This window comes from Balaenoptera physalus (genome assembly GCF_965194825.1).
Source record: "Balaenoptera physalus genome assembly, chromosome: 19".
NCBI lineage: Eukaryota > Metazoa > Chordata > Mammalia > Artiodactyla > Balaenopteridae > Balaenoptera > Balaenoptera physalus.
The window spans coordinates 7,274,775-7,296,857 of NC_138900.1; the positions used below are offsets into that span (position 1 = coordinate 7,274,775).

General features: G+C 54.1%; 2 protein-coding genes and 1 long non-coding RNA gene across 7 annotated transcripts in view; 2 read left to right on the top strand and 1 right to left on the bottom strand.

The window, feature by feature from the left end:
- The window catches only part of LOC309648015, a 114,461-nt gene that overhangs the window by 44,935 nt on the left and 47,443 nt on the right, over positions 1 to 22,083 (top strand). The window lies entirely within an intron of this gene.
- ALDH16A1 (aldehyde dehydrogenase 16 family member A1) lies at positions 291 to 14,138 on the bottom strand. Its single transcript, XM_082435898.1, has 17 exons — positions 14,007 to 14,138; positions 9,569 to 9,671; positions 9,020 to 9,146; positions 8,130 to 8,308; positions 7,969 to 8,046; positions 7,691 to 7,872; positions 7,451 to 7,603; positions 6,555 to 6,740; positions 6,229 to 6,324; positions 5,890 to 6,026; positions 5,624 to 5,729; positions 5,408 to 5,538; positions 5,044 to 5,211; positions 4,541 to 4,742; positions 1,607 to 1,792; positions 1,154 to 1,276; positions 291 to 565 (listed from the first exon to the last, which is right to left on the bottom strand). Exons 1-17 carry the CDS (start codon positions 14,094 to 14,096, stop codon positions 404 to 406), a joined length of 2,409 nt encoding a protein of 802 aa, XP_082292024.1. The 5' UTR covers positions 14,097 to 14,138; the 3' UTR covers positions 291 to 403.
- Positions 14,056 to 19,462, top strand: PIH1D1 (PIH1 domain containing 1). 5 transcript variants are annotated; one of them, XM_082436007.1, is made up of 10 exons: positions 14,056 to 14,195; positions 15,024 to 15,117; positions 15,510 to 15,576; positions 16,200 to 16,379; positions 17,513 to 17,574; positions 17,667 to 17,748; positions 18,163 to 18,292; positions 18,522 to 18,597; positions 18,956 to 19,099; positions 19,340 to 19,462. In XM_082436007.1, the coding sequence occupies exons 2-10, from the start codon at positions 15,028 to 15,030 to the stop codon at positions 19,379 to 19,381; spliced, it is 873 nt and encodes a 290-aa protein (XP_082292133.1). In that variant the 5' UTR covers positions 14,056 to 14,195; positions 15,024 to 15,027; the 3' UTR covers positions 19,382 to 19,462. The 5 variants fall into 5 exon arrangements, with proteins under 5 accessions (XP_082292133.1, XP_082292134.1, XP_082292135.1 ...); XM_082436008.1 differs by having other exon boundaries at positions 14,064 to 14,195; positions 15,011 to 15,117; XM_082436009.1 differs by lacking the exon at positions 14,056 to 14,195 and adding an exon at positions 14,230 to 14,248.

The following is a 22,083-nucleotide window of genomic DNA, read 5'->3' on the forward strand; positions in this document are numbered from 1 at the left end:
TTATTTTATCCCAGAGAGCTACTGTATTTTATTTTCACCAGCACACCACAGATTCTGAGGCAATGCAGAGGCAGAGAAAACCAGGGAGCAGGAGCCATTGGATGGAAAAGACCAGAAGAGACAAGAGTCGCTGCGGCCCTGTCCAAAGTTTCTTAGAGTCCCTTGTATCTATTTCACAGACACTGTGTTGTCCTGGCGCCAGCCCATGGGGCTGCTGAGTCTCAGAACTGAAATGGCCTCAATAGCCCAGAAGTTGCTATTTCCTCCCTTCCTCCCCTCAGAAACACAGCCAAGATTGGTCAGAGTTTATTGGAACCATAATAAGAGGAAAATTCCAGATGTCTGGCATCGGTTGGGGTCCATCTGTCCTCTGTCCAAGATGGAGTGGGTGACACTTGGGCAATCAGTCCCCCATGGGCAGCCACAGGGCCTTGGTCCGTGCTGCCCGCAGCCCCAGCTCTGGGCCTGCCCCCTCGGCGTCCTGATCCCAGGCCCGCGGGCAGCCTCTGTTCACCCACACTGGCTTGAGGTTTCCTGCTGAGGCCCATTCCACAAACTGGGAGCCCTGGCGTGGGGAGATGGGTGGGGGGGTGGGGGGGTGGTCAGCATTTCCATTGGCTTGGTTGCTAAGCAGCTGCTTCCTTGGCAACAAGGACTATTATTGAGGAGGGGCCTAAAGGCTTGCCTAGGCTCTGTGGCTAGAATGTTCAGCTCCTAGAAAGCAAACCTTCCAGATGCTGAGGGAAACAAGGTTGACCTTTACGGCTATGGAACTTCTTCCCCTTTAACAGCCCACACTCAAAGGAATGGGGCCTGAAGTTATTGTTGACAAGGAGTTCCCATCTGTTACCATCAGGAGGTTTAAGAGGGTGGACTGCAGGCTTCTGACACTGTTGCTAGGGTGTGGTCCTTAGCAATGGGTTGTCCAATGAGATTAAGTCTTTGGGCTAGGCAGGATCTCAGGCCCTTGTTGCTAAGGAGATCCTCTTCCTTAGCAACCAGGTCTCTAAAGGGGCAGGATCTCAGAACGTGGTTGCCAAGGAGTTTCTCCCCCTTAGCAATGGGTGTTCTAAGGGGGTGCAGCCATGTCCCCAGAAAAGGAAGAGTTTGTTGGTGAAGTTTAAGACACTGGAGATGGCAAAACAAAAGGTACCTGGGCAGATCCGAAATACCACAGGGCCTGGATGTCCTGGTGCAAGGCCAAGCAGCGGGTCAGGTGGTCCCGGTCTCCTGTCACCACATTCACCAGGCCCCCTGGCAACAAGGTGGCCATATCCTAGGGGATGGGATAGTGGGTCATCCAGGGTTGGGAGGGAGTCAAGAGACCCCCAGGGCTGTCGGGGAGGGTAAGGAATGTGCATCTAGGGAGTGGCCATGGGGATCCTGGAAGGAATGGGACTGGGGTCATGACTGGTGAAGGCTCACAGTCTGGAGAGAACCATCACTGGGTCTATGAGGAGTGAAGGTTTTGTGCCAGGATGCAGGTTACCATGGTTACCAAGGGGGTGGGGTGAGAGCTGAGCTCCTGCAGGTCTTGGGGCATCTTTCATCCATCTGCTGCTCCACAGGCTGCTGGGAGCAGCAGCAGGCAGGCAGGCGACTGTACCTGGCAGACCTCCAAGGCAGGGATGGGACAGGCCCCGCTGGGCACCAAGACCACAGTGTTGCCGTGGGCCAGAGCAGGGGCCAGCAGAGACACGAAGGCAAGCAGGGGCCACTCTTCCGGGCACACAATAGCCAGCACGCCCAGAGGTTCCTGCAGCCGAAGCACGGGGCCTTTCAGCTCTGCTACCTGCAGGGACAGGCAGGAGGTCAAGGGCGGGGCAGGAGAGCCTGACTGCCCTCCTTTGGTCTCCTCTATCACCCGCCCTTTTTCTCCTCTCATCCCCAACTTTACTTCTCTGTAACAACTCCAATCATAATAATAAAACCAGGTGATATTTCAGAGCATAGACTCTGGAGCCAGACGCTGGGTTCACATCAGCTGTGTGACCTTGGGTGGGTTACTTAACCTCTCTGGGCCTCAGTTTCCCACCTTTAAAATGAGGATAATAATAGTGCTTACCTCAGAGATTTGCTGTTAAGATAGAATGAGTTAATATGTGTAGAGGTCTCGAAATCTAGCCTATAGGTTTGTGTGTGTGTGTGTTTTTCTTTAAATTAATTATTTATTTTTGGCTGCACTGGGTCTTTTTTGTTGCGGGCGGGCCTTCTGTAGTTGCAGAGAGCGGGGGCTACTCTTCGTTGTGGTGCATGGGCTTCTCCCTGCGGTGGCTTCTCTTGTTGTGGAGCACGGGCTCTAGGCACGCGGGCTTCAGTAGCTGTGGCTCACGGGCTCTAGAGCACAGGCTCAGTAGTTGTGGCACACGGGCTTAGTTGCTCCATGGCATGTGGGATCTTCCCAGACTAGGGCTCGAACCCGTGTCCCCTGCGTTGGCAGGCGGATTCTTAACCACTGCGCCACCAGGGAAGCCCTGTGTGTGTGTTTTAAAGCTTTATTGAATATAACTGACTATCACTAAACTGCACACACTTTAAAGTGTACAATTTGATAAGTTCTGATATATGGATACACCCGTGAAACCAATCACAACAATCAAGATAATGAACTTCACTCCCCCAAATTTCCTTGTGCCCCTTGGTAATCCTTCCCTCCCTGCCTCTACTTGAACCCTCTGTGCTCAGACAACCAGTGATCTGTTTTCTCTCTATAAATTAGTATTTTCTAGAATTTTCTAGACATAGAGTCATATACAGTCTGTACTCTTTTATCTGGCTGCTTTCACTCAGCATAACCATTTTGAGATTCATCCATGATGTAACTTGTTCCCTCCTGATTGCTGAGTAGGAGTCCGATGTATGGGTGGGCCACATTTTGTTTATCTATTAACCTATTGAGGGACATTTGGATTGCTTTTTTGGCTACCATGAATAATGCTGCTATAAACATTTGTGCAGGGACTTCCCTGGTGGTCCAGTGGTTAAGATTCCATGCTCCCACTGCAGGGGGCGTGGGTTTGATCCCTGGTCAGGGAACTAAGATCCTGCATCCTGCAAGCTGCACAGCAAGGCCAAAAAACAAAACAAAACAAAACAAAACAAATTTGTGCGTAAGTCTTTGTATGGATATATGTGCTCATTGCTCTTGGGCTAAAACCTAGAAGTTAAATTTATTTAGATAAATACCTAGGACTCATGGTGGGTCATACGTTAAGAGTATATCTAGGGAGTTCCCTGGTGGCCTAGTGGTTGGATTCCGGGCTTTCATTGCTGTGGCCTGGGTTCAATCCCTGCTTGGGGAACTGAGATCCTGCAAGCCATGCAGTGCGGCCAAAAAAAAAAAAGAGTATATTTAACTTTTTAAGAAACTGCCGAACTGTTTTCCAAAGTGGTTGTCCCACTGATGGCCCCACCAGCAGGGTGCGAGAGTTCCAGTTCCTCCACATCCTCACCAACACTTGGTAAGGTCAGTCTTTTGAATTTCAGCCATTCAATAGGTGCCTAATGATATCTCATGATGATTTTTGTTGTTGGCTGCGCTGGGTCTTCGTTGCTGTGTGCGGGCTTTCTCTAGTTGCAGAGAGCGGGGGCTACTCTTCATTGTGGTGCGAGGGCTTCTCATTGCGGTGGCTTCTCTTGTTGCAGAGCATGGGCTCTAGGTGCATGGGCTTCAGTAGTTGTGGTTTGCGGGCTCTAGAGTGTGGGCTCAGTAGTTGTGGCGCACAGGCTTAGTTGCTCCTCGACATGTGGGATCTTCCTGGACCAGGGATCGAACCTGTGTCCCCTGCATTGGCAGACGGATTCTTAACCACTGCGCCACTAGGGAAGTCCCTCATGGTGGTTTCGCTTGCATTTCTCCAATGACTAATGATGCGGAGCATTCTTCCATGTGCTTATTGGCCATCCATAAGCAAACATTTTCTGAGCCCTTGGCTACACGTCAGACATTAAATGCTCGGCTCACTTAGTTTTCATAACAACTTCTCAAGGTTGGTACCACTGTATAAGTGTATAATTGTATATCATTTATGGAGGAAGCCCAGGTCAAATGACTAGCTATCTTTCCATTATCTTTCTATTATCTCTATCCCTGAGTGTGCCCATGCCATTGCTTGAGTCACTGAATCCTCACGCTTTCTTCACTGGACCCACCATACGTTTCAGACCAACCTAGTGTCTATATTTAGCTGCATATTATATATATAAACAAAACAAAAGTCACACCAAACAATACTCTGTGCAATGCACTCTATATTTTCTATCCTGTTCTCTTTTATTAAAAAAAGAAACAAGAACAAAAACACCAAAGCAGGGCTATGACCCCACTAAATTGGTTTTATGGCTCAGTAATGGGTCACTAACAACAATTTGAAACACTACTCTATGAGGTGGGCTGGATACCCATTATACAGAGGATGAAATCAAGGTGTAGAGAGGTGAGGCCACTTGGGCCTGGACCCCTAGTCTGGCTCATTCTGGAGCCCCTCTGACGCCACTCCAGACTGCCTGCCCTGTCTGCCGGCCCACAGATCCCTCTCACCTGCAGGGTGCAGCCTGGGGCCTGGACGCGGGCCCCCCATGCCCGAAGCCGCCTCACGCTCAGCTCCACCTCCGCCTTGGCGACCTTGAGCTCCACTCCATGCCTCTCCAGCCTCGAGACCAGGGTGGACTCTCGGCGTTGCAGTGCGGCCGCCAGGGCCCACAGTAGGGCTGCTCGGGCCCCTGGCGACTTGCCCACCCAGCTGTGGGTGGACAGGGCACATTGGGGGTTGGTTTCCTCATCCTGGCTCTTTCCAGGTGCCCCACCTCTGTCCACAGCTCCTACCCTGGGGGTCCAGGCCCCGTAGCCCATCTGCCCGGGGAGGAGAGTGAGGGGCCAGACCCACATCCCGTCAGCCCTGGGAGCTCAGACTCCGTAGCCCACAGTCCTTGGGGTCCAGACCCCACGTCCCATCAGCATCAGCCCGGTCCTGGGGTTTCAGGCTCCCCTCTCCGACACCCCACGACCCCTGCGCTGTCTCACGTGACGCCCCGCTTCCTTACCCAGGGGCAGCCTGGTGCGCAGCCTCCACGGCGCCTCGGATATCCTTGGCTCCGCCCTCAGCCACGTAGCCATGGAGATCGCCCTGCGAATCCCGGATGGGCCTGGAGCTCCGGGCCCCAGGAGCCTGGAAACGGCCTCCCACAAAGAGCCCATAGGGGGGTGCTGGGCTGGAGCAGGGTGAGGTGTGAGGGTGGGTGCTGGGGCAGGGACTGCTCAGACCCCATCCCCACCCCACTGGATGGACCACTCGAGCTCCCATGAGCCTCTGCGGGACCCCACATTCCTGGCCCCTGAGTCTCTGGCAGAGCACAGACCTTCCACACGCCAGGAATTCTGAGAGCTGTAGTCCCTAGAACAGCTCACCTAAGCCCTGTTTCAGGCCCAGCTGGTAGGGTGGAGGGAACAGCAAGGCCAAAGGTGTCATAGTTCAGATTCTCCGACAGGTAGGGCAGCCGGGTAGGGGTCCCTGAGGGCCGCAGATACTCGTACAGACCCTGAGAGAGGGACAGTGTCAAGAGGACGTGAGAAGGGCACAAGGTGGATGAAGGGGTGGTGATGGGCAGGGAGGGGTGCACTCACATCTGGCCCCCCGTGCCAGGAAGACCCACTCTCCTTGCAGCCACCTGTTGGCACTGCAGGGTCTCTGAGGCCGTGGGCGTTGATCCAGACCGTGCCCATCTGAAGCCTGTGGGGAGGAGGGGCCATCAGAGAGAAATGCACAAACTTGAGGCGGGGAGGGGTAGTCAGAGAGGCGGGGAGGGACCCAGAGAGAGGGGAAGACATCGAGACTGAAGCTGGGGCCATCCCAGCAGGGCCCCCTGTGTGCCCAGTGGGTGTGAACTGACCCGTAGGCCAGCTCCAGGGCCTGCCCCAGTCTCTCGCTCCACACGCTGGCACTGCCTCCTCGGGGCGTCCAGTTGGCCATGGCCAGCGCCTCCTTAGCAGTGCGGAAAGGGGAGGCCACGACCAGAGGCCACGGCACCTGGAAGGGGTGACAAGGGAGCTCAGGCGGCCTGGCCAGCCCCTCCCTCCAACACCCCACCCACTCGGAGTCCAGCCTACAGCAGTCAGCAGCCCCCAGACCCAGTCCAAATGGTCACCCCGGGGGCCTCTGTGTTGTGCCGCCCATGTCCGGCTGAGGATGGGTGGATGGCCTAGGGTCTCTGAGACCCTGAGGGGCTTACCTCTGCCTGGGTACATGGAGAGGCTGGAGGGAGGTCAGAGACCAAGGATGGGGGAAAGAATGGGCTGTCTGGAGGCATACTGCCAGCCTGGAAGACCTAGGGAGACAGAGAAATAGATCAGCAAGTTCACTCCAGTCCTCTCCTCCCCAGGGATCCAGGAGTCTGGACCCCAGACCCCTCCTCCCTCAGACCCGGGAGTCAGACCCCAGCCCCTCCTTCCTCACACCCCGGAGTCCAGGCCCCCAGACCCATCCCTCCACAGACCCAGGAGTCAGATCTTGAGGTCCCTCCTCCCCCGGCACCCCAGAGTCTGCGCCCAGGCTCACCTGTGCACCCTGGCTCTGGGCCTCGCGCACATAGCGCTGGGCCAGGTCGCGTGCAGCAGCCCCCCGGGCCCCCATGTCCACGGCTCCGTCTAGCCCTCGGCCACCGCGAAGCCGCCCCATCCGCGCCTGGAGCCGCCTCATTGTCTCATCCCACACAGACTCCTGGATGAGGAGTCTGAGTCCCCCCTGTCAGGAAAAGGGGGGGTTAGGGTGGGCAAACTTGGAGCCTACGTGGGTGGGTCACATCCCCACAGAGGGCCAAGCCTGGGGGACATATGTGTACAGACCAGAGGAGGGTCAGGGAGACGTGGCCGAGGACCAGGAGACTCCCTGAGGCCCCAAACTTCAGGGAGGATGTGGAATTACAGAAAGCTGGTGACGCAGAGTGAAGAGAGACGCTAGAAAACTAGGACATGGACACTCAGAAAAATGAAGAGTCCTAAAGAACAACAGACACAGAGCCCCCGAGCCTGGAAGCCCAGGAGAGCCGGGAACATGGAGATTCAGAAACTCGACAGGATGAGGAGTCCTTCACATGCGACGGTCTACAGATAAGAGTTTGGAGACACAAAGAACTGAAAATTAAAACAAATGAAGGGACTTCTCTTGTGGTCCAGTGGTTAAGACTCCGCGCTCCCCATGCAGGGGGCCCGGGTTCCATCCCTGGTCAGGGATCTAGATCCCACATGCATGCTGCAACTAAGAGTTCACATGCCACAACTAAAAGATCCCGCATGCCACAACGAAGATCCCACACGCGGCAACGAAGATCCTGCATGCCGCAACTAAGACCCAGCGCAGCCAAATAAATTAATTTAAAAAAAAAATAAATAAAATGAATGAAGACATGGAGCCCCAAGGTCTGGAGACAGACATGCCCAGCCCCCAGGTCTCACCGGGCTGCGGTCAGACCAGGCTGCATCCACGACGCCCTCCACGGCCGAGTCCACATCCGCCGTCTCCATCAGTAGCAGTAGCGACTCAGCCCCCAGTGCCAGGCCCAGCTCGGGACCCTGGCCCGCCAGGGCCCGCCGTAGGGCACGGCCATCCTATGGGATCCACGCAGGGGTCAGCGGCGGGGAGGAGCATTCCAGCCCCCCAGCTGTGTCCAGACACCCTCCCACCCCTGAAGATACCTCGATGGCGCCACAGAAGGCCACCTTCTGGACTCCAGGCTGTGAGGCCAGGACAGGCCCCAGGGAGGCAGGGCCGCTGATCACATTGAGGATTCCTGGGAACTGGCCTAGCTCCCCCGCCAGCTGGGCCACAAGGAGGGGCGTCGGAGAGGCTGGCGGCACGAGGACCACCACAGTGCAGCCTGGGGAAGGCAGGCAGCTCAAGGACCCTGGAGTCCAGACCCCCAGCCCCCTTCTCCCTCAGACCCTGGAGTCCTAACCCCCAGCCAATCATTTACCCACAGCCAGGGCAGGACAAATCCTCCACATCATCTCAAGGAAGCAGAATGTGGGTGGCAAGATGAGACCAATCACTCCTGCAAGAACAAATGAGACTGGCGCAGGCGCTGCTGGATGGTGAGGGAGGAGGGGGCTGGGGGCTGGGACTCCTGCTTCTCACCCAGGGGCTCCCAGCCTGCCAGCGCCTCCTCCTGGGTGTGTGCCTGGACTGCATGGTGCTGGAGCAGCTGCTGGGCCAGAGGGACATCCCTGTCTCGAACTTCTCGAATGGCCCGTCCAGTAACCAGGGACTCCAGGGTCCACAGCAGCCGCTGGTGCTTCTGGATCATCTTGGCCAGCCTGTGGAGCAAGCAGGCGGGATGGTCATTGTTTTCTTTTTTCCTTTTCCTTGGCCGCCCGCACGGCTTGAGGGATCTTAGTTCCCCGACCAGTGATCGAACCTGTGCCCCCTGCAGTGGAAGCGCAGAGTCCTAACCACTGGACCGCCAGGGAAGTCCTGGGATGGTCATTTCCCACTGCCCCTTGGCCTGATAGAGTCCTGGAACACGCCCTGTGTATACCTGAAGTACAATCCCCAGGAACCCCTGGGGCATCTTTGGTGGAGGGCACCAAAGATGTATGGGAAATGTAGTCTGGTAAACACTCAAAACCTCAGGGTGCTGTGTAAAGATCTTGGCCACCTGTAACCCCCAAACGTGCTAGGAAATGAAAGCTTAGCCTTTAAGTTCAATTGTTCTTTGGGAAATGGAATCTTTGTCTCTAACTTCCCCAAGAATGTGCTGGAAAACAGTTTCAGGAGCTTCACCAGCCCCAGTGAGCTGTTGAGAAATGGCGCCCGGATGAGTCCCAAGGGTATGCTGGGAAACAGGCTTTGTCATTTCTAGTCCCAGCGAACAGTGAGAAATGGAAGTTTTAGCTGCTAAAGGCTCAAAGGCATGCTGGGAATATGAGTCTTAGCAGCCAGTGAATTCAGGGGGATATTGGGAAATATAGAGTCTTTGTTCTCAAATCCTTCTCCGTCTCCTGGGGTCCACACCTCAAGTGCATCACCTGGTCAGATGCTGGGCCCGAAAGGCTCCAGGTTGTGTGCTCCAGTTCTCCAACGAGGTCCTGGCAGCCTCCACGGCTCCCGCCACATCCTCCGTCTGTGCCTGGAGGCAACTGGCCAAGTTCTCTCCTGGGGAGATGAATGGGGGGAACCCAGTTGGGAGGTGGGGGGAACCCGTGTCAGAACTGGAGGGGGCTGACATTTCTGGAGCCCAGAAGCACCCCAAGGCGGTTAAGCTGGTCCCCCCTACCCCACACAGGGTCTCAGTTTTACCATCTGACAAATGGGGATAAATCTATATAGGTCTTTGCTCTGACTGCCTCCCACAGGCAAGGAAGGGATTTTAGGAGACAGTGACTTCAAAAGTGTTCACAGGGACCTGGAACCATAATTAGGAGGACTGTTATCAAGAGGGGCCAGAAATCTCAGACTTCTTCTCCCATCAGCTGCTCCCTGCCCTCAGGGCCCTGAGCAGAGAGAATGGTATATTGTTGGTGGGTACACCTGGGGCCACAGACACCTCTTTCCCATGACTGGGGGACACCGCATACCTGTGATGGGATCCTGGCAAGGCACTGAACTCCTGTGTTCAGGCTTTAACCACCGTCCGTTAACATAGTGACCCAAGTGCCGGTCCTGGGTGTCCAGCCAGGCCTGGGGGAGGTGGAGAGAGTTCGGAAAGGGGTCTGAGAGGCAGCTGGGGAAGCTTGATCCCTACCCAGAGTCCTCTGGGAAGAGAATACCCACCCCCTTTGCCCCATCAGTTATTTTCCCGTGTAGGAGGAAAATACACATAAACATAAAAAATACATAACATGAAATTCACCATTTTAAAGTGTAAATTCAGGGCATTTTGTATCAATACATTCACAATGTTGTGCAACCATCTCCACTATCTACTTCCAGAACATTGGGAATTCCCCGGCGGTCCAGTGGTTAGGACTCCACGCTTCCACTGCTGGAGGCCCAGGTTCGATCCCTGGTCGCGGAACTAAGATCCCACGTGGCGAGCAGCGCAGCAAAAGAAAAAAATCCAGAACATTTCCATCACCCCAAAAGGAAACTCCATACCCATTAAGAGCTCACCCTCCCTTCTCCCCTGCCCCCAAGTCCTGGCAGCCACTAATCTGCTCTCTGTCTCTATGGATTGGCCTATTCTGGACATTTCATATATAAATGGAATCCCACAATATGTGACTTTCTGTGTCTAGCTTCTGTCACTCAGCTTGGTGTTTTCGAGATTCATCCGCACTGTAGCATGGATCAGAATTTCATTTCTCTTTATGGCTGTATGGTATTCCATTGTCTGGAGAGACATTTTCTTTACCCATTCATCAGCTGATGGGCATTTAGGTTGTTTCTGCCTTCTGGCTATTGTGAATAGTGTTGCTGTGAATGTTCACGTACAAGTCTTTCTTTGAATACGTCTTTACTTCTTTTGGGCATATATCTCAGAGTGGAGCCCCTGGGTCATATAGCAATGCTCTTGAGTAATTCATGGAGGAACCACCAAACTGTTTTCCACAGCAGCTGCATCATTTTACATTCTCACCAGCAACGTATGAGGGATGTCCTATTGACTTTTACATACGGAGAATGTGAACAAAGGATTAATAAAACTTGTTCTTCTCCGTGGAGAAATGACCTTCCTGAATAGAAATGACTTTCTATTTCCCTGGAAATCTGATACAATTCAGTTATATTTCTAGACAATATTGACCCCCGACTGGTCCACTGCACCTGGACCGGGAAAACTGGGAATATACCATATATATCCAGTGGGAAGCCAGAACTCTGGGGCTTCCTGGAATGCTCTGCATTCTTGTGATAGGCATGTGCCTTGCCAGGACCCTTGCAATGCCCATGAGACTGTATCACGTGGTATCAGGTTCTCTTTGGGAGGTGGGGCTTTTAAGCCAGGTGACTCCCATACCTTCCCACGTGTGATGGCGTTCCCTCCCACCTCTGCTGTCATCACTTGGTTGTGAAGTGCCTAACTGAGCCCAACGTAGGGAGTCCCTGGAGCCTGGGGCCACATGGCCTGGGTTTGAATCGTGGCTCTGAAACTTCCTTGTTGTGCAGTCTTAGCCTGGGTCTTAAAATACCCTGGTCTCAGCTAACCCATCTGGAAGATGGAGATAATCACAGTCTCTCCCTATTTCACAGGACAGTGATGAGAATTAAATGGATCCATATGTGTCATAGGCTCAGAACAGCACTTACTTAAGACTTCCTATTAATTTTATTGCACTTCATTCGGTCTGTTTCCTGTTTCTTTCTCTGTCTTCCCTAAATCCTTTCTAAATCCAAGACATCCTTTCCACTTTTTCCTTCTGCAAACTGGTTTTCGTTGTTGTTGTTTTTGGCCGCTGGCTTGCGGGATCTTAGTTCCCCGATCAGGGGTTGAACCCGGGCCCCCTGCAGTGAAAGCGAGGAGTCCTAACCACTGGACCGCCAGGGAATTCCCCAGACTGTTTTCTCTTAGCATCCCCGATGCCTTAGTCTCCTGATTTTTCTCTTACCCTACCAACTGGGCCTCCTCATTTTTCTTTAAAGTAAAAAAAAATTTTTTTTTTTTGGCTGTGCTGGGTCTTCACTGGGGCGTGTGGGCTTCTTCGCTGTGGGCTTCTCTCTAGTTGCGGCGCACGAGTGCAGTTGCCCCGTGGCATGTGGCATCCTAGTTCCCCGACCAGGGTTGAACTCGCGTCCCCTGCGTTGGCAGCCGGATTCTTAACCACTGGACCACCAGGGAAGTCCCCAAAATTTTTAAGTAAAGTAAAAATTCATAAGTTTCAAATTCAAAGATGCCCCCCCGACGGAAAGACATATTTTTGAAATAGTCGGGCATATATGAACATGGGCTGGGCACTAGATAATATTAAAGAATGACTGTTAATGTTAAAACGGCCTGGTGGTTGTTACAAAATGAGTCCTTACCTGTTAGAAATGAAGATTCAAATACTTATGGGAAAATAACATGACATCTGGGTTTTAAATCACTCCAGGGAAAAAAAGAGATACAACATTGGATGAAATGTTGATGATCGTTGACACTGAGTGATGGGTAAATGGGAGTTCATAATTTAAGTACTCTGTGTAACTTTGCAAAATTTCCCCCCCAAAGAAAAACAGAACCCAGAAAGAATGTTCCACAGGGTCCTGGCAGGCCACCCTGGTGTGAGAAGAGGGCCCTGGTGGAGACTAGGAACTCATGACTTGTCTAAAAAGACAGTTAGCTATTGGATCCAGATTATCTTTGTCAGGGAATGTGAGCCAAAGCTTGCCAAACTTTGGAATTTTATTTTCAAGAGAAGCTGGAATCCCGGATGTTTACATGAAATTAGTTGTCCACTAATTCACATTTTTAAAAATAAAGTTCAGGCCAAAGAAAACATGTTTGTTGGTTGAGTCTGGCCCACAGATTGTAAGACTGAGCTGGGGGGTGGGGTGGCGGGGATGGGGGGCATGGGCTCTGGAATCCCAGGGCTCAGGTTCAAATCTCATTTTCACATTTTTTAAGATGTGTTGACTGTTAGCAAATTACTTACCTCTTGAAGCTTCTGTCTGCTATCACTAAAGTAATGACAATAATCCCCTCTCACAGCTGTTTTGGGGATTAAATGAGATCATGCTGAACACAGAGGCTGGCACATAGAAAGCACCCAATAAATATAAGCTATTATCACATTATTGCTATTTCAGGATAGTCCATCTCTAACCAACCCCCAAGGGTGGGAATTCTCTATACTCCATCCCAGATCCTCTTATCTGAGTCTACACTATAGTTCTAGATAATCTCATCATTCCCACCATTCAATTATCTTTCTACTGTGAGGTCCCTGTCTCCAGACCTGAGGCTCAGGCACAGGTAGTATCTGACTCCTGCACATGGCCCAAGGCTTTCCCTCTCATCATCACCATGTGATAACCAAGCCCACAGTCTTTCCCAACCTTTCTGCCACCCTACTCCTCTTGGGTTCACCATGGGGGGTGGAGGGAGGACAGAGACAGCCAGACCCAGACCCGAGGCATTGTCCTTGCCCTCTCAATACCCCAAACCCTGTTACTCCTGCATCTCTGCCTCATCTCTTCTCCATCTCTACAGTCCGCACCAGGCTGTGGTCTCATCTTCTTCCACGTGGACCACTGTTCTAAACTCCTCTTTCCCTCCAGAGAAGCCCAAGCTTCTCACACCTAGGTGCTAGAGGGCCCTGTGAGATCAGGATGGCTCCATGGGGGAATTGAGGGGGCTGGGTAACTATACAAAATTCGAAGCACCGAAGTTATACACGGGAACCCCAAGATCGTTCTGGGGGACCCTGATGGATCACGGGAGTCTTAGGGAAGTTCTGAAGTACACGGAGGGATCACAGGAGCCCCACGGGGTTATTCTGCGGGGTTGAAGGTAATTACAGGAAGTTCTGATGTATTCTGGGATTCCGAGAGTTCCCAAGACTATAGGAACCCCACAAGTATTGACGTGACCCTGAGGACTCACGGGGGCTCCGCGGAGGTCTCCGGACGACCAAGGGAGCCCCCCCAGGAATTCCGAGGGACCCCGGGAGCCATAGGATATTCTGAGGAATCACGGGAAGTCTACGCGGGTTCTGAGGGTCGTCGGAAGATCACGGGAGCCCCACAGGAATTCTGAGTCCCAGGGGATCACAGAAAGCTCTGAGGCGGCCCTGAAGAATCACAGAAGCCCCTCGGGGGATTCTGAAGAATAGGAGAATCACCACCGTGAGTTTTGGACCGTGGAACACGACAGCCACTAGGGCTCGCGAGAACAGACTAAAGGGCTAACAGGCAGCAACCGTAAGGGCTCAAGGGAACGTCCTCCAGGGTGGATCCTAAGGAGTGGCGGGAATCACGGGAGCTGAGAGGGGCGGAGCTGCTGAGCTGCCGCGGTGGATCACGGGAGTCCGCGCTCAAAACGGGGCCCGGAGGACTGGGAAGGGGGATGGGCAGCGCCGGCCGGGCAATCCTCACCAATGCGCATGCGTGGCTCTCCGGCACCGGTCCGTATTCCAGCGTGGTGAAGATCTCGCAGGCGCGGGATCCTGCGCGCGTCGCAGCCATCACGCTCCCAGGCCGCTTTCCACGGACTACGGGACTCTCTCCCCAAGGGTACCTCGAGGTCTGAAGGGCGGCACCGCCCCCTCCAGCCCAAAGGGCGAGGTACGGGAGATAGAGCGTAACCCCGCCTTAGGACCCGGTGACTCCGCTTATAGGTCTGCGCCGGGAAGTGTAGTTTGGAGCATGCGCATTCCTCAAAGCGGGGGGCGTGGGGAACGAAAATATGAATGCCTTAATAGGTACGAGGCCTCCAGATTTAGAAGAGTGGCCGTATTGGCGTCTTCCCACCACCCTGTTCATATTGGAGGCCGAAAGTGCAGCTTTTAGCCCGAAATATCTTTACTCGAGAATCTAATCTACCTCTGGGGACGAGGTGATTGTTCAGAGATCAGAAGGGAGTCCTTTAGGATGGACAATGAAGTTAAGGTTTTAAAAGTGTGCCAGCTTTGCCCAGTATCCTGGCCAGATGTGGCTGTAGGGAAGGAGCGGAAGTGTGGCTTTAATCCACACCGGAAGTGTGGCGTTTAGCGGCTGTCTGGATTTAGTTTTGATTGGTTGAGGTGAAGGGCGTGGCTTCAGACTTAGACTAGATTGTTCTGTGATTGGTACCGAATGCGGTTGCAGGATAGATGAAGGAGCGTTGGGGTAGTCGGAAGTGTGGCCTACCCGAGTTCCTGGTTACGCAGAGACCAGAAGAGTGGCTCTCATTTAAACACTTGGCACAAAGGGCTTAGAGGGCATCTAGAGACATTGGCTCCTAAAAGATTTGATGCAGTATCTGACCTGAGTAAAACTGTAGTCTCAGGCCAGATTCTTAGATTTTCGTACAGAATTGTGGGTGTCGGGAGTCGGTTGAGGGCCCGGGAGCAGGCGTCAGAGTTCGCATCCAACCGAAGGTTGTTGCTGAGGACGCCTAGGTCTCTTCCCCAGGGCCATGGCCGACTTGAAGCTGCTGGTACCGGAGCTAAACGAGGCAGAGACGATGAGCGCTGAGACGGCGCGTTTCGAGGAGCTGCTGCTGCAGGTGCGGACTGAACGGACTCCTGGGTCCCTGAGGATTTGGGAGATTTTGTGTGTGTGTGTGTGTATGTGTGTGGTGTGTGTGCGCGCGCGCACTCAGAAACGGGACTACAGTTCCCAGAATGTACTGGCGGGGGGCGGGGGGGAAGCAACAGGGCCTACAGGAGTTGTAGTTGCTTAACTACTACTACTACTAGCTGTTCGCTAGTCTCTGGAAGAAATGGGAGTGGGATCAGGGTTGTCCTTCGGGTTCCTCAAAGTAGGAAGGGGACATAGTATGTCTCATGCCCTGCCTAGCTCATATACGTAAAAATTGCTCACTAAACATTTGAGGAACAAATGAGGGGGTTCTGACAGCACAAACGCCAAGCCTGGACGTTGTTTTCTTTCACACAGGCCTCCAAGGAGCTCCAGCAAGCCCAGACAAGCAGACCAGAATCTACACAGATACAACCTCAACCTGGTGAGAAAGACAGAAATCCAAAGAGAGAGGGATAGACTCCCAGAGAGAGGTGGTCACAGACTGGGGGCAGGGGCATAGGGAAAGGAGAGAGGAAGGAGACACAGTAGTGGTGTATAGAGGCCTTGGGTGATGGGAGTGAACGGAAACCCAGAGAGCAAGGAAGGGACTGAGATCCAAAGAGAGGAGGGGTAAGGGGGAGGGATAAATTGGAAGATTGGGATTGACATATACATACTAATATATATAAAATAATAACTAATAAGGACTTACTGTATAGCCCAGGGAACTCTACTCAATACTCTGTAATGACCTATATGGGAAAAGAATCTAAAAAAGAGTTATACATATATATATGTACAACTGACTCACTTTGCTGTTCAGCAGAAAGTAACAACATTGTAAATCAACTATACTCCAATAAAAATTAAAAAAAAAAAAAAAGATGTGCGGTGACTAGGGGGACAGAGACTCAAACACAGAGAGTCAGAAATCCCAGGGGCAGGAAGGGGAACAGACCCAGAAAATGGAGGACTAATACTCTAGGAGGGGGACAGATCAAAAGAAGGATGGACACTGAGACCCATGCAGAGACAGATGGTCAAGGACAAACCCATTCCTACCAGGTTTCTGCATAAAGACCAACTCATCTGAAGGGAAGGTTTTCATCAACATTTGTCACTCTCCCTCCATCCCTCCTCCCGCTGACTTGACCGAGGATGAGCTGCTTCAAATGCTGGAGGAGGACCAAGCCGGGTTTCGCATCCCCATGAGTCTGGGAGAGCCGCATGCCGAACTGGATGCAAGTCAGTGCCTTGAGAGGACCCAGGAGTCTAGCCCCCTCGGTCCTTTCTTCCCTAGAATCCAGGGCCCAGGACCCTCCTCCCTCAGGACCTAGAAACCTGGCACCCCTGTACTGATCCTTTTCCCCATGGCATATCCCTAGCCTCCTGGGCTTCCAGAACTCTCACTGGACAGTCCTGGTTCTGCTCACCTGGCCAGGCTGGCACTTCTCCCTGCCCCACCCCAGAGCAAGGGAGGGCTGGGCAGGTGCTCATTAGCTGATCTCCTGGCTCTAGTCCTCGGCCAGCCCTAACTCATCCCTGATTTCTCCTCCACCCTCTCCCCTGTCTCTGTGTCTCTGCCTTGTCTCACCTCTGTCTCTGTTGAGTTTCTGTCTCTATATTGTTTTTTTCAATTCACATATGTCTCCTGAAGCCTCCTGGGATGAAGCTTTGGCCAGTGCCCTGGGGAGTAGGGACTTATCAAAACCCAGAACCTGCCCTTGAGAAACTCTCAGGTTTGGGTGAGGATGAAGGAGGCAGATGTGATTTCAATGTGGTGTGACTCTGTGCTGTGCTCGGGGTGGGGTGGGGGGGCCTCTTCACTCCCACTGAGGGATCAGGGAAGGCTTCCTGGAGGAGGAGATGTCGGATATAAGATTTCAAGGAACCAGAGCAGTTCATCAGGCCAAGACAGAGAAGAGGGTTCTAGGCAGAGAGAACAGAGGAGTCCAGAGGCCGGAGAGAAATGACTGAATTGAATTGATCAGTAATCAAGAGTGATTGGAAGAAATTTAAAGGGATGAGGTTGCTGGAGAAGTGAACTCTCTCCAGGTGGGAGGGGCAGACCACACAGGGCCTCCAGTGCCAGGCTGAAGGACTCAGTCCTCCCCCTGCGGGTGTTGGGGAGCCTTGGGAGGACTATGAACTGGGGAGGGTCAGGGTCAGCTCTGGAACATGGTGGGGAAGGACCAGAGGGGAAGAGACTGGAGCTGGGAGACGAGGCTGGTATGAATCCAGACTGGCAAGTGCGTGTCTTGACTTCCTAATGTCTCTGGGTCTGTGGCTGCTGTTCTTGATTGTGTTTTCCTTGGCTGTGCCTGGGCCGTGGGGTTCCCACCGAAGGCTGGGGTCTCACCCCCTTTCTCTCCCGGCAGAAGGCCAGGGTTGTACCGCCTACGACGTAGCTGTCAACAGCGACTTCTACCGGAGGATGCAGGTTGGGGGCGGGGCTGCAGGGGAGGCCTGGGCCGGGGCCTCTCCCTCCATCCCCTAGCCCTCCCACATCTCTTCTCCCTCTTTCACTCCTAGAACAGCGATTTCTTGCGGGAGCTCGTGATCACCATTGCCAGGGAGGGCCTTGAGGACAAATACAGCCTGCCACTAAATCCAGGTGAGGGGCGGGGCCTGGGCCACGGAGAGGAGCCAAACCCGGAGGAGCTTGCGGGCGGCCCCTGGGAGAAGTGGGACTAGTGTGGGCAGGGATTATATTAGCCCCTGGGCTGTGGAGTTCAGGGAGAGGGCTGTGTGAGTCTTGGGAAGGCGGAGAGGGAGGAGACGGGGGAGTCCAGATAAGGGGGATTCCAGATAAGCGGCAGGGTCTTGAGAGCCTCGAGGGGAGGGGCTAAGGCAAGCAGGCTTCCTAAAGTCAAGCTTGGGGGTGTGGTCAGATCCCTGGTATCCTCGGCAGAGGGCGGAGCCTCTCCCATGAGGCTCTCGCAGTGCAAGACCCCCTTCCTCCTCTAGGGGAGGGAGCAAAGGACACCCTGAGCCATGTGACCTTTGATCCTGTGCTCCTTCCCCTCAGAGTGGCGTATATTGAAGAACAGACCTTTCCTGGGCTCTATCTCCCAGCAGAATATCCGCCCCCAGCAGCGTCCTCGGATCCAGGAGCTGGGGAACCTGTACATGCCCGACTCCCCGAGACGTGAGAAAGGGTGGGCATTCAGTGGGCTCCCTATCTCCTGTCTCCCCGACATTCTTTGGAATCTCTCCCACCATCCTGTAGGTGTCGGTGTCCTGGGGCTCTGGGAACCCAGAGGGAGGAGAAGCAGAACTCTCTGGGAAGGTGTCCTGAGGCTGCAGGGCTGGGAGGGAGAAAGAGAGGGAACAACCCTGGTAAAGCCCTGGCGGCTCTTCTGAGTTCTGGGTCTTGTTCCTCCCCAGCCCTGAGAAGCCTCACCTGAACCTTTGGCTGGAGGCCCCTGACCTCCTCTTGGCCGAAATTGACCTCCCCAAACTGGTGAGTGCACCCTCCACCAGAGCAGGAGAATGAGGTCTGGAAGGGTTGGGGTCTTGGAGGGGAAGTGATGTGGGCTTGTTATCAGACCTGTGTGAGCCTGGCTAGTGCTGCCCTCTGAGCAGGTTGCCTCCTCTGTCCCATGGGGGCCTCAGGCCCACTTCTGGTGCTGTCCTGAGGATGCCCAGCGCATCGTAAGTGCTCAGTCATAAACCTGTAATTACTGTGTCCCACCTTTTTCTTGGGAGATGAGACTCTTTAAATACGGTATCCCGATACACGAGAGTTCTCTCACTGGTCTGTGTTCTTACCGTCCTGTTGCTGAGAAGGGAAGGGTGGGCTGATTCCGCTGCATCCCCAGGAAGGCGCTCTGGGACTGTCGCTGGAGATCGGGGAGAATCGCCTGGTGATGGGGGGCCCCCAGCAGCTGTACCATCTGGATGCCCACATTCCCCTGCGAATCAACTGTGATGAGAGCAAGGCAGCCTTCCATCAGAAGAGAAAGGTACCTGGGGGGCTGGGGGTTGTGGGGAACCAGGGACACTCGGGGACCTGGACCCCTGGGTATGAGGGGGGAGGGACTGGGGGCCTGGACTCTGGGTCTGAGCGGGGAGGGGCTGGGGACCTGGACCCCTGGGTCTGAGGGAGGAGGGGCTGGGGGCCTGGACTCTGGGTCTGAGTGGGGAGGGGCTGGGGGCTGGATCCCCAGGTCCTGAACCTCTTTCCTCTTCCTCTCTCTCCTCAGCAATTGATGGTGGCGATGCCCCTTCTGTCGGTGCCTTCTTGACTGGGTGTCTCCCTGTGCTTCTACATGGAGGGAAGAGGATGGTGGCTTCCCTAAAATTGAAATAAAAGATTTTTGCCTTTGTTCTGTGTCTGGCTAGGAGTAAGTGGGGAGTGGGAGGGAAGAGGGACATTGGACTGGAGTCCCATCGAGGTCACTCCCCCAGCTCAGGCCTCGTCCTCTCCCCCGATCCTCTCCCTGGCCTCCTGGCCTCTAGTCTCTCCCCTTGTCAGTCTCTCTCAAGGCCCCAGAGCTGCCCTTGCCCCACTCCTGTTCACAGCCCCTCTTTGGCTCCCCAGTGCCCCTAGGAGAAAGTCCAAGCCTCTCAGCTAGCACTCAATGTTCTGTGCTGTCTGGTCGCCTTCATGTTCCCCTTTTTTTTTTTTTTTTGCCCACTGCAGGGCACATGGGATCTTAGCTCCCGACCAGGGATCAAACCCATGTCCCCTGCAGTGGAAGTGTGGAGTACTAACCACTGGACCGCCAGGGAAGTCCCCCTTCATGTTCCCTTTTGGCCTCTTCCAGTCACTCAGGCTAGTCATACTGAGCAGTGTCCTGACCACACCAGTTTTTTACACCTTTTCTTAGTTTCTGCTATTCCCCTACTTAGTATCCTCTTCTCCAGTACACCTACCCAGGTCTACTCCAGTACCTCTGGTTGTTTGCCCTCACAGGGCACATCTCCTTACTCTACACCCATGCCCTGCCCCGACCCTCCCAGTCATCCCTTTTAGTGAGCTTTTCCTGGGAAGCTTTTCAAACTTCAGGCTTTCTTTGATCTTCCCTGGCTGAGTTAGAATCCTCCTCTGGTGGTCCCCAATACCCAGTGATACTCTCATTAGAGCTATGTCCCCTATGGTGTGACAATGCCTGACGCCTAGTAGGAACTCAATAAATATTTGTTGAGTTCATGAATGATTGCCAACACACTCTTCTTCCATAGTGAATCCTAGGAGGATAGGTAAATGCAGGAGCCTCAGTGGTAGATGTTGAAAGAAGAGCGAGGAGGCCAGTGTGGCTGGAACTGAGTGAATTGGGTGGGGAAAGAGGGATTAGATGGTGAGAAGGTGAAAAGGTTTGGGGATGACATTGGGTAGGGTCCCTTGGGCCTCGGAAATAGCGAACTTGGGCGCCATGTCCACCAGAGGGCGCAACGCAACTTCAGCCCGTTGTCTCAGAGAACTACAACTCCCAGCGGCCCTCGGAGTAAGCGGCCCTTCAGAAGCAAATGGTGAAGTCCAGCGGCCGCTGGGACTTGTAGTTTGCATGGGAACCCTCCGTGGGAGGAAGAAGAACTCATTCCCGGGTCCCGAAAGTGTGGGGCTGGGTCCTCTCTGCCTTCCTCGGTCTCCATGGTGATGGTTCCGGCGAAGGCCCGGGATTTGGCAGCTGCTGGGCCCCCTTCCCACTCCTTCCTCCTCACCATCTGCTCCACCTTCACACCTGGCCCGGAGCCGCGACCGCCGCCTCCGCACCCAGACCGGGGATTCTGTCACCACAGGGTGGCGCGTGTGGACGAATCCGCGGGCTACTCCTTCAGACTCTGGAGTCCGAGCCCCAGGCTCCCTCCTCCCTCTGACCCAGGAGTCTCAGCCCCCAGCCTCTCCTCCCTGGGAAGCCGGGGTTTTCTCAAACATAGGCAAAATTGTGACACCCAGAGGCCCAGCGAGACAAAGCTAGAGGCTGCGGCGGGCAGCGGCTGCCGGGCCATCCCTTCCGTGGAGCCCGCCCGCCGCGCCGGCTGCTCCCTCCCACTCCCTCGCGGACCTGTGCCACATCATGAAAATATAATCCCAAATGTATTTTTGGCCAGACCCAGGGAGGCAGTGAGGAAAGGAGCACCTTCCTGGGGTCTGGATCTGGCGTCGGAAAGAGGGGCTGGCGGCGAAAGGAGCGGGGCAGGACTTGCCAGCGGGCTGGAGACAGGTCGAGGTTCAACCCCAGAGGGGCGGGGCTGGAATTCAGGGGTGGAGTAAGAAATCAGGGGGCGGGGACAGATCCCGGGCGGGGCGGGGACAGATCCCAAAAGGTGGGGCAGAACTCAGGTGCGGGGAGAGGACTCAGTAGCTGGAGACAGAACTAACGGACGTATTCCTGGTGCCGATTCCAGGGGGTGTGGGCAAATATCAAAGCAGGGACAGATCCCAGGGGAGGGGACAGAACTCAGGGGTAAAGAAATATCCAAGGGGACACAACTCAAGGGGTGGGGACAGAACTCAGGGTGGGGAGAGAACTCAAAGGGCGGAGATAGATCCGAGGCTAGGGAGGGAATAATGACCAGCAACTGGGGGTGGAGGGAGTATAACTATAAGGGATGAACTCAGATGGGAAGGAAATCGGAAATAAAGGAACTGGAAGGCGACATGCGCCTAGAGGGGAAATAGAACTGGAGGGACATGAAATTCAAAAGGGGAAAATGGAAACAGGGGGATGGGAGTCAAGGGCGAAGAAACTGGATGGGGAAGAACTAGAAGGGACAATGGGTGTATCGAAATGGGGGTTGGAATCTAGGGAGGGGGAAGGAATTCCCTGAATGAGAAAAGAACCCTCTGAATGGGAAAGTTGGAACTGAGGATGTGGCGGCCTGGGGATGGAGGGCGCTGGGCAGGATGTGGAACTGGAGGGCACAGAAATTCGGAGGGATAGGGCTGGGAGGATGAAACGCAAAGGAAACTCAGAGGAAGATGAAACTGTAGGGGATGAAA

Bases quoted from the DNA above. Each gene is read 5' to 3' on its own strand.
- ALDH16A1 (XM_082435898.1), bottom strand. From the start codon at position 14,096: ATGGCTGCGACGCGCGCAGGATCCCGCGCCTGCGAGATCTTCACCACG. The intron at 6,325-6,554 runs GTGAGCCTGGGC...CTGTCTCCCTAG, and splicing joins CCCAGAGCCAGGGTGCACAG to GTCTTCCAGGCTGGCAGTAT. The intron at 566-1,153 runs GTACCTTTTGTT...TCCCCACGCCAG, and splicing joins GGTATTTCGGATCTGCCCAG to GGCTCCCAGTTTGTGGAATG.
- PIH1D1 (XM_082436005.1), top strand. From the start codon at position 14,277: ATGCGCATTCCTCAAAGCGGGGGGCGTGGGGAACGAAAATATGAATGC. The intron at 15,118-15,509 runs GTGCGGACTGAA...TCTTTCACACAG, and splicing joins TCGAGGAGCTGCTGCTGCAG to GCCTCCAAGGAGCTCCAGCA. The intron at 17,575-17,666 runs GTTGGGGGCGGG...TTTCACTCCTAG, and splicing joins ACTTCTACCGGAGGATGCAG to AACAGCGATTTCTTGCGGGA.